Source organism: Pimephales promelas, chromosome 12 (genome assembly GCF_988280905.1).
Source record: "Pimephales promelas chromosome 12, fPimPro1.hap1.1, whole genome shotgun sequence".
Taxonomy (NCBI): domain Eukaryota; kingdom Metazoa; phylum Chordata; class Actinopteri; order Cypriniformes; family Leuciscidae; genus Pimephales; species Pimephales promelas.
The window spans coordinates 26981152-26992364 of record NC_142780.1 but is presented as its reverse complement, the minus strand read 5'-3'; the positions used below and the strand labels follow the sequence as shown (position 1 = coordinate 26992364).

At 37.0% G+C, this 11213-nt stretch overlaps 1 protein-coding gene across 1 annotated transcript in view; it reads right to left on the bottom strand.

Annotated features, from left to right (window-relative positions):
* Positions 1–10: 10 nt before the first annotated feature.
* col6a4a (collagen, type VI, alpha 4a) overlaps positions 11–11213 on the bottom strand; it is a 29153-nt gene continuing 17950 nt past the window's right edge. The window contains exons 20-40 of the mRNA XM_089117852.1: positions 10249–10314; positions 9944–9997; positions 9828–9863; positions 9682–9744; positions 9517–9579; positions 9343–9405; positions 8600–8662; positions 8373–8423; positions 8156–8191; positions 7977–8039; positions 7834–7896; positions 7724–7759; positions 7218–7254; positions 6482–6975; positions 4933–5029; positions 3272–3928; positions 2796–2904; positions 2422–2561; positions 1777–1947; positions 649–696; positions 11–498 (exon numbers count right to left, since the gene is read on the bottom strand). Of these exons, the coding sequence (XP_088973978.1) occupies positions 326–498; positions 649–696; positions 1777–1947; positions 2422–2561; positions 2796–2904; positions 3272–3928; positions 4933–5029; positions 6482–6975; positions 7218–7254; positions 7724–7759; positions 7834–7896; positions 7977–8039; positions 8156–8191; positions 8373–8423; positions 8600–8662; positions 9343–9405; positions 9517–9579; positions 9682–9744; positions 9828–9863; positions 9944–9997; positions 10249–10314 (2583 nt within the window). The 3' untranslated portion in view covers positions 11–325. The remainder of the gene's footprint in view (positions 499–648; positions 697–1776; positions 1948–2421; positions 2562–2795; positions 2905–3271; positions 3929–4932; positions 5030–6481; positions 6976–7217; positions 7255–7723; positions 7760–7833; positions 7897–7976; positions 8040–8155; positions 8192–8372; positions 8424–8599; positions 8663–9342; positions 9406–9516; positions 9580–9681; positions 9745–9827; positions 9864–9943; positions 9998–10248; positions 10315–11213) is intronic.

The window sequence follows — 11213 nt, the reverse complement described above, 5'->3', positions numbered from 1 at the left end:
AAAAATGCACAGACTTCAAATGTTTTGTTTTATTTTGTATCAAAAAAATGTTATTCCACATTATTGGTGCTGTCACAGAACTTCTTCACTAACAAACTTTATGTACATTAACATACACTGTGACTTAGCTGATGGTGTATGACTTTATTAAAATATGATGATAAATAAGTGCTAATTTTCTTTTGTGTTGGATGCCGGTGAGTAATTTTTAGCTCTTTTTTTGTTGTTGTAAAAACATAATTGTATATTTAAAAAAAAAAATAGCTAAATGCAAGGTGAACATAATGTTCAAATGTAACAAGTGTAATTTAGAAAGTCATTCACGTTAAATGTTCTTTAGACAAAGGGCTTCACACTCCTCCTGTGTGTCAAACTTGTTTTTGTTTCCTCCACATCCTCCAAACCAGAAGTGTATACATTCATTCTGCTGAACGTCATAGTACCAGTTTAAAACATAGTTAGTGCAGGGCCCCACATCCTGTTTCATGAGGCACGCATCTGTGAGTGGAAACATCAGGAAAGAGTCGATGCATAATCCTTTTATTGGCTTCACAGAGAAAATCCAATAAAGTAATAGTAATATTGGTCCAAATTTGAAAGAATCAGCAAAAGACAGCAAAGCAATAACAGAGGTGGCTCATTTCTCACCATCAAATAATGTGGTTTCCTTTTTTGCCTGCAGGATTTGCTCAGGATCTGGAGATGGAATAGATAATGTTTCAGCAACTGTTTTATATTGACAAAGAACCTTGTGTGATCGTTCATTTCGAAATGTTTAGTTTGTAATTTCAGCGTCACAAGTGACACAAAAGGAATTTGTAATCTGTTTACATCGCTTTATATACAAAAGCAACTAATGGTGTTTGGTTTGGGTTGGACTACCCTTCTGAAATCTACTACCCTAAGCTGGTTTGCTGGTCTTAGTTGGTCTCTCAGACTCATCAGACTGGTACGTTGGCTAGTTTTAGAGATGTTTTGGGCAACTTCTCAGCTATTCAAGCTGAAAGAGAAGCAAGATTATAATAGCTAAAGGACAGATCGCAAGTAATCTAATCAGATTCAAATAACTAGTAAAGTAATGCATTTCTTTTAAATTTACAACAAAATATCTGAGCAACTTTTTCCAGTTTGTTTTCTCATTTGTTGATGGACACGACATGTGACCCATTATGAGAGAAAACAGGAGTAAAGTGCAGGCGTTACAGTATGTGCGCAGAGTAAACATGATTGTTATTATGGTTCTAAACTAAATGTGAGCAGGTATTTACTCGAACAATGAAATGCAAACGCTGAATATTATGCAAACCTGCAATAATTAAATATGTTAAACAATACAAATATACATTATGTATTTAATCTCACTTTATTAACCAATGTCTTTGCTGCTGACCTTTGATGATCCATTTCAACCATCTAATAAGCAAAACATCACATAGTTAGTCAAAAATCACATTTCTGTTTCTTTTTTTTTACTTCTACTGTCTTCATCTGTGTCTTCTGGAATCCAGAATCGCAGCTGAAAGGTTTGTTTGAGCTTCGCCCTCTACTGTACCAGCGTGAATTAGCATTTCACTTTTGGTGTGAAAGGGCCTGTACATTTGCCGAAAATACAACTTTTGTTTTTTTGTTATGGAAAAAAAAGCCAGCCCAGCTCAGGTGAGAAACAATTTACACAAAATAAGATTAATTTTTTTTTAAGGAAGTAACTCTACAGTATATTATAACGCATTACTTTTAAAATTAGCTTTTCCCAACACTGTCAATGCAGTTACTTACTTTGTTTGCCGCAGGTCTGAAGGCATTCCTTTTCTGAACTGAAACGGTTACGGTTACCGTCACAGCCCCCGTACCAGAAGGGTAAACATGCATCAACTGCTTCTTTATAATACCACTGCTGCATATATTCACCACAGACGGTTCCACGGTCACTGTTCAGGTGACAGAAACCTGAAAGCAAAATGCTTTATTACTGATAAGCCATGACAATGATGCTGGAAAACCATTTAAATAAGTAACTTTTAAAGAAAAGTTTGCAGTAAAGTTGGTTTACCCAGATAGCAAACTGACATTGAATCAACGTGGAAATATGACATCGAAACAACGTTGATCTGACATAGTTTTGCTCATCGAATTAACGTTGAACCAACGTCAGACACGTCATTCTTTCAAAACTAACGGAAAATCAACTTGAAATCAACGCGTTGTTTCAACGTTATGAAAGCAAACCAATTTTCGATTTTCATTTAGCTTTGAAGAATGCCGCGTCTGACGTTGGTTCAACGTTAATTCGATGAGCAAAATCAACGTTGTTTCAATGTCATGAGAGACGTCGTTTCCACGTTGATTCAATGTCAGTTTGCTGTCTGGGTAAGCACTAGAGGCGCTGTGATGCGAGCAGAGATTTGTACAGTAAGAACATACTGTCTGTGCGGTCAAGGGGAGACTTGACTAATGAGTCTCCACGGCCTGATGTATGCTGGTCCTCAGTCTCCTCCTGTGCAGTGTCTTCTTCCTCCATCTCCACTTTCACCACATTTGGGTTTACGGGTGGCACAGGAATCCTAGGAAATAGCTTTTGTTTTGACACTGGGCACATAATGGATATTCACAAACTGTATGTATTTATTTCACATTTATTTTATCTGTTTAACTCCAGTATATAGTGTATATATCATGTTATTTTATTAACTATATATATATATATATATTATTAAAATCTTATTAAATAACCACCTGTCTCCTTTCTATGTAAATTCACATTAGATGATGATAGAGCAGGGTTTGTCATTTGATACCTATATACAGGTCTCTCTGCAGCCTCGTAGTCCAAACGCTGACCTGGACCTTGTTGACCACTACTACACTGACTCTCGAGTGATGGAGGAGGGTAGGAGTTCAGATTTTCTGCATTCACAAAGAAACTATATTAACACACAAGTGCATGCAAAGTCATCCTTAAAGGGACAGTTCACTCAAAAGCAAAAATGGTGTCATCGTGTACTCCCTCCTGTTGCTCGAAAATGTATGATGTAATGTTTTGGAACACAAAAATCTCCAAAAAGAATTTCAAGCTTCAAAAAAAGTACAAAAAGTGTTATATGTATATCAAATCATTTGTTTCTCACATAAATCTAATGAACGGCTTCAGAAGAGGTGCAATATAGTGCACCAATATCAATGAGCGACACGAGGGTGAGCAGTTTTGATTGGGTGAACTATTGCAAAGCTCAGGCCCTCAAATCTATATTATTGAATGATGTCTAACACTTACTGCTCAGAATGTGGAAGAACGTCCTCATGAAGCGCTGTGTGTACTCCTGCTCTCCGTGTTTCAAGTGGCCCAGGTGAATGATGTGCTGTTCTGAAGGAAAGCTGGCAAGCTCTTCCACCTGAGTACTGCTGATGTGGTCACCCACCATCAGGGTGAAGAGAACAACACCCTTACACTTCGCCACCTTGGAGATAAAGTCCAGCTTTGCTCTGTCCTGAGATGCCATCTCTTCCCCTATGATGACCAGTACCATCTTGTACTTGCGACCCCTTGGAACCGTGAGGATGCCCTGCATTACGGCGTATTCGAGCGCAAGGGCGAGTCTGGAAGAGCCTCCGGTTTGCTTTAGATCTTGGTAGATGCTTCTCTTCATTAGATCACGATCAGGGAACTGTTGGAAGCCAAATATGACTTTCACAGCAGACTGGGCTTCACTGTACGTAGAGCTCTGCTGGTAGACGGCCACTCTTGCATTATTGGGTCGACTGCTCACAACAATCTGATCTAGCACACCGCCGAGCACCTCCTTCACACCCTCGTATTCGTCGGCCAGGATGCTACGAGAGCCGTCCACAATCACAGCCAAGTCCAAGTCCAAATCCTGAGGAGCAGATGCCAGGTTGGTGCCCTCACATTCTCTTGCTGGTCTGCAGGGATCTTAGAAGAGAAAAGAGTGTAGATGTGACCACAAAGAAACTACGTCCAGAGACCTCCGAAAAATGTTTTGCAGAATTTAAACACACCCAGTTCTACATGCTACACTCCTTGAAATTTCATTCATTCAAAATTTTTTGATTCATGTAATGCTTTCATCTACCTTTAGGAGTGCAGTACTCACAACTTTACTCACACATTCATTTGATGAGAAATGTTGAAATCTTCAGTAGCACCTCAATGCAGTACATGAGATACAAGGGGAGGAGATGGATAGGATTGGGGGTGGGGTTAGGGATTAGGGGTGGGTTTAGGGATCAGGGGGCGGAGTTGGGTAGGTTTAGGTGTACAGTATGTAAGTTAACCCAACTCCTCTCCTCGGGTCATTTTGACCCGAAATGAGTTTACTGTAAAATTTGTAAAAATCAGGAGTTCGTCTGAGGGGTCTAAGAGCTTGATTAAAACTTTCACACTTGAAATTGGAATGCACAAAAATGACTGGGTTCTGTTTTTCTGGTTGTAATAAAAATAGTAACAAATATTTCCCTTGCGGGTCAATTTGACCCCCATAATGAATGAATGGGGAAGGGGGAAAAAATGAGAAATTATTTTTTATTTATTAACAAAAATAATAAATACATCACAATCCAGAACACAGACACTCACACACACAAATGAAGGCATGAGACTATAGAACATCCACAATGTAGAAAACACACACACACACACACACACACACTTGTTTTGCTATTTATGTGGTGACTCTCCATAGGCGTAATGGTTTTAATACTATACAAACTGTATTGTCTATCCCCTAACCCTAAACCTACCAATGACAAAAAAATGTAAATTATATTTATTTTTCTTTTTTTAACTAAAAATAAGTCACAATGCAGACTGCACACAGATTTGAATTTGGTTAGATTTGAACATTACAATGCAATACAAATTAGCATATTAGACTATGTTGGTTGTGAGAAGGAGGGAGAGAAATGACTGGTGCTTACCAAAGCAGATAACACAACTCTGGATCTTACTCAGAGTCTCATTCTGGTCTTGCAATCTTCCCAGCACAGTGAAGATAAAACTCTTGCTTTCATCTGCCTGCATACAACAAAACATCCCACAAATGAATATCTATACAATGGTAAAAAAAACTTTTGTATTCAAACTTAGTGTGTTAGTCACACAAATCATTTAAATATTATAGGGATGGTTAATAATTAAAGCGAAAGTGAGTGAAAGTTTTGATATTTAAGTGAACAACTTAAATCTAATTTAAATTTAATTTTGTACCACAGAAGAAAGGAGGTAAAAAGATTTGTAAAGACACGAGGCAGTGAATGATCACAGAATGCTTATTTTTGCATTAACTATTCAGGGTTTCTGCAGGTATCTTCAAATGAAATTTAATGCCTTTTTAATGCCTTTTTAATGCCATTTAAAAAAAAATAATGCCATACACGACCCATGACTAACCACGGATATATATATATATATATATATATATTAGGGGTGTAACGGTACACAAAAATCACGGTTCGGTACGTACCTCGGTTTTAAAGTCACGGTTCGGTACATTTTCGATACAGCAAAAAGAAAGAAATGCCAGAGAAATTTACTATTTGTTTAAAGAAAAAATATTTTTAAATAAGTGTGAGTTTTCCTAGATCTTGAAACTTTCAGGTTTATAAATGGGGGTCATCTTTGAAGGATGAACAAATAATGTTTTGGTCATCACGTTAAAAATAACATTTAAATATATATTTATTTATATAATATTTGAATTTTGAAGTGCTGGAAAAAGATGTGTGAAGTACTTGAAAGCATTTCACCATTCTAGCCAAACTGGTTCCAGTTAGTGTTACTATATTAAATCCATGGTGAATGTTGCTGGTCTGTGGACGTAAAGTACTAGTTCATTCACGGCACAATGTTTCTCCTGGTTTCCATGACAGCGCTGTTTGATCTAATAGAGATCTACGGTTAATAACGGAGAAATGTGAACGCTTCTCACTAGATCTCGCAGCGATGTTATTACCTCAGTGGCGAATTCAAATGTTTTCTTTACCGGATCTCTTAGCGCTGTGAAGTAACAGTGTTGCTTGATCGAGATCGGCTCGCGCTGCATAGATGTTGCTGGTCCGAACTGATAAACGATCCGTGAAGCACATAACGAGTAGCGCAGTTTCGTTCTGCTTTCATTACGCTTGCCATTTGATGTTGCGCAACGTTGTGTTGGCCGCGTCAGCACGAATTTTGCTGGCAGGAAAAATGGTCCAAGCAATCGTTCTGTTTGTATGCGTACCGAACCGGAAGCTTAAAATACAAATTATTAATTATGAAGGCTATATTCAAATAAATTTGTATAAAATTCTCTTCAAAACTATAAAAAAATTTAATGCCTGTAAGAATCAAATTTAATGCTTTTTAATGCCTTTTAAGGCCTTAATTTTCGCAAAATCCATTTAATGACTTTTAATGCTTTTTAATGCCCCGCGGAAACCCTGACTATTCCTTTAAATTATAAAAAAATGAAAGTGAGCTAAACTTTACCTGAAAAGCTTTTCTAATACTAGGGACATTCCTCAGTCCGATAACCCCGAGCTTAATGTTCAGGGCTTTGTACTCTAGAATGGCCGTGGTGAGGGAGGTTGAATCCTGAGATTCTCCGGCGGAGAGGAAGATTGCAACTTTCCTCATCAGGACACCCTTTCGCACACGCTTCAGGACGTTTCTCCCCACAAACCCCATGGCAGCGCCTATGTTACGCTGGTTTGAAGAGCGTTCCAGGGCGATATTATTCACTGCATCAATAAGCTGCTTCTTGCGGTGATAGTCGTTAAAGCGGATCATGTATTTGGTGTAGGAACTGTAGGAAACCACAGCCACCCGAGCCCCCGTCGGGCAGCTGCTCTCTGCAATATTGATATTGTCCAAGAGTCTCAGGACTACAGCACGCATGCGTTCGAAGCCTTGAGGCGTCACATCTTCAGACATGTCCATGCCAATCACAAGATCAGTGGGATAGGCAGGGCATTTTATATTATCTAGAGAGACACATATGGGAGAGAAATGTAATTTTTAATAATGGAAAATAAATTAAAAAGATATATTTCACATTTTGTACATCTCATTTCAGTGTCCTGTATTACATAAAATGTTACTTACTTCTGCAGCACACTGTTAAATAAAAAATAAAAATACATAAAAATGTCATTATCATCATCATAATGTTATTATTATCTATTTTAAGAAAATAAAATAAAAACGAAAAATAAAGATTACTTACAACAGTTGTCTCGAACATATGAGATCAGTTGACAGTCCTACAAAAGAATATATATTATTTTTAAATATTTAAACACATGCTTTGCATTTAGACAACAAATAAAAATACTACCGTTTAAAAATACTACAGTTTTTGAAAGAATAAAAAAAAAATTAAATTGGTCAAAATAAACAGAATTCTATTCATCAATTCAACTCTTCTCAACACTGATAATAATATTAAATGCTATGTATGAGTCAAATCAGCATATTAAAATGATTTGAGTGAAAATTCAACTTTGACATCACATCTATTAAAATAGAAAACAGTTACTTTAAATTAATATTTTAAATTATATTATTTTATATTTTGTATGATTTATAATCATTTAACTGTTCGGATTTTTTGCACATTGTGTGAACTAGAGTGTTATTTTCAAAATCCTACAATTTCTTTCCAGGTTCAAGTATATATAAATAATTTTTCATGTTAAATACTAGTAGTAGTAAAGAAAACCAGAAACTTACAGACATCTGTCTGGCTCCTCGTGGTCCTTTTGGGCCCTATGTGAAGAAGAAGACATTCTGTACCTCTTCAAATTCCCATGATCAATATGATGCGAATAATTTTCCCATACCCTGTGTCCAGTCACCCCCTCGCTGCCAGGATCTCCAGCTGTTCCTGCCCTGCCAGCATTGCCCTGTAATCAGACATCCAGAAATCCATCCAAGGTTCACAGAATGAGTAAGAAAATAAAGCTTGTAAAATGTTTTTACATACCCCTCTTCCCCTGTTGCCTTTAGGACCACCACCTCCATTTACTCCTTTCAAGCCCCGTTCACCCTGATTTTCAAAGAAGAAACATTGTTCACTCATTAATAGTTACACTATTGAGAGATTACTTCATGAACCAACCCCATTATAGTTACTGCACTGGCAAGTTATGGATGTGAAGTCACCTGAAGTCCAGGATGACCTGGGAAACCAGAATCTCCCTTAAAGAAAAGAAATAAATAAACAAATAAACAAACATAAATACATATGCACATTATGCAGCTTACTTTACCCAATAAAGAGCTATGTCTAAAAAATCAAAGATTATATGTTTTTTTTTAGTATACATAGCCCAATTATGCTATTTGAGAGCAAATTATTGCAGTATAATTCTATATAAACCTTCTGTCCTTTGAGTCCGGGGAATCCATAGCCATCTACACCATCTTTTCCCTGTTAGTAATAAATAAAAGTTGGTTCATTTGTGCCTGACGTTGAATAAACAGATTATTAGACAAACTGTTGAATTGTTACATTTAAGAACAAAATAGCTTTATTGAATGATGATGGATCAGGCCTGACATTGCAGAATTTTAGTAGCTTTTTTAAAAAGTAAGAAAAAAAGTGACCAGCTGTCCTCTGGGGCCTGGAGGTCCGAAAGATCCCTTATCTCCAGGATCACCTGGCTGGCCCTGTGAGGCAAAGGCATGATGCGCAGGTTTAGCATTAAAGTAAGGCCAATTCACACCGCACAGACAAACGGCAACAAACATGTTAGTTGGGTTTTGTTGGATCCCGGGTCGGGCCTTGTTTTCAACCGACTGAACATGTGCAATCAGTGTTTGTTGGTGTCTGTTGAGGCGGTATGAACATGACTGTTATTTTATCATAAAATTATACATCCAACGGCCAACTTGTTTGATGGAGTTTGTCTGTGCAATGTGAATTGGCCTTTATATGACATTCTTTGTTTAAATTGTCACAAACAAAGATTTCAAAGAAAATAATCCATCTCTGTGAGTCCATATTATTCAAGTGAATCGATACCGCTTGGTTGATGCCTGAAAAAAACAGCGATCGTGAATTTTTGGTATTTTTATTACACACACTTATCGTTTTGCTTTAGAGGACACTGATTCATCCACTGGGGTCGTATGGATTACCGTCACAATCGGAACGCATTCAATGGCATTATATGGACTCAAGAGATGGATTAACTTCCAAAAAATCTTCGTTTGTGTTTATCTGAAGAAGAAAGTCAAGATGGCATATGGGTGAATAAATAATGAGGGAATTTTCGTTTTTGGCTGAATTATCCCTTTTAAAAAAGCAGAGATTTATAAATGAAGAGGTTTTAAAAAAAGTCACTCACCTTATTTCCTCTGGAACCAATGCTTCCTTTAATTCCTGGCCTTCCTGGAGAGCCAGGTGGTCCCTGTGTAAAAGAAACCAACAAAATACCATTGATGGCCAGATGTGGTTTATTAGATATTAATGCCAATAATAACCAAACAAAGTGCTCAGTTCATTCTATTTCAACATGTACCTGAGGTCCAGGTAGACCAATAAAACCTTTCTGCCCAACCGGACCAGGTGGACCGAGAGCACCCTGAACAGAGAATTATAGGTGGCACAAGCTCAAAAAGTTGATAGCTGAGGAAATAAATGGTAGTTATTGATAGATTTAAAAATAGAATAATTTGTTCATTACCATTGGACCTGAGGCCCCAGGGAGTCCTAGTTGTCCTGGTTCTCCTGGAGGCCCTCTGAGACCCTAAACGCGCAAACAAACCAAGTCAATTGGTATACTGTAACTTCTGAAGTTGTTTAATAATTATTATCTCTACAATACTGTACCGGTACACCCGCTGAGCCTCTTCTGCTACCAAGACCCTAAAAATAAGGTAAAAATATCAACAGGATTCTTAAGTTCATGCTTACGCCTTCTGAACTATAAGAAAATATTAACTTACTGGTCTTCCACTATCACCAATTTGGCCTGGAAGGCCATCTGGACCTGGTTCACCCTGTTAAAAGAGGCCACAGAAAGAAAAAAATAACCAGAACAATGGAATAGATATAATTGATAACAAAAATAGTCAACAGGGATGCAGTAAAAATACAACTTCAAGTACCACCTTCACTATCAATTAGTCAAGTCTTTGTTCAGTGATGTCTGTTTATCAGGTTGTAGCTATTAATACTTATAGACATGTAAACTTAAAAGATGTTACTGTTAAGTGTCAGTTTACTGTTAAAAGTAAATAATGTCCCATACCTGTATGCCTGGACCGCCAACGTCACCTTTAGGACCCCGGATGTTGTTGTCCAATCCTGAACTTCCCTGATAATGAAATGGATTAACAGGGGCCCGTTTCAATAAGGAGGTTCAACCAACTCTGAGTTAAAGCTTGAACTCTGAGTTACCCTGAGATGGAAAACTCTGAGTTTTCGGTTACAGAACAGCTGAAATTAGTTAGTTCAATCAACTCTGAGTTGACTGACTCTGAGTTAAGCGCGTGCACCACAACTATAAAAAGCCATTATCAATGGAGCGCAGATATTATGAGTTACCATGGCAACAGCACCAGACAAAAAGAGGTGTTGGGTGTAATTAATTACCAAGTAATCTAAATATTGTAATTTAATTAAAGGGATTTCTCTTAATTCTTCTGTCATTTAAAATAAAATATGATGAAATTACATTAAATAGGCTACTGCATAAACTATAGACCAATTCAGTATAGCAATTGTATATTGTTAATTTGAAAGAATTAAAAGTGCAGTTTCTTGTTTCTCCTCGTTTTGTTCAAGTGGTTGAGGTTGATATAGGATTTAGCAATTAGTAATATGTAGACCAATACTTTCTAGAGATAGTAGCCTAATTATTACATTAATCTAACTACACCGTTGAAGATGTCATTTGTAGTTAATAATTCATAACAATTTTAGAGTAACCTACAGTTATAATATAGAGGTGAAACTGGAAGAATGTTATTCAACCTAAAGTAGGCTACTATTACTTTGATAAATTTTTACTTAAGTAAAAGTAAAAATACCCGTCTAAAAATCTAATCAAGTAAAAGGTAGTTAATTTAAAACATGAGTAAAAGTTGCTAAGTAACTTGTTTTAACAGTGGGGGTGGGGGACTCCCCCATGTGGGATTGTAACGTATGAGAGTTTCACAGTATGATAACCATCTCAGAAAAAATCACGGTTTATGGTATTAAACAATTATTAAA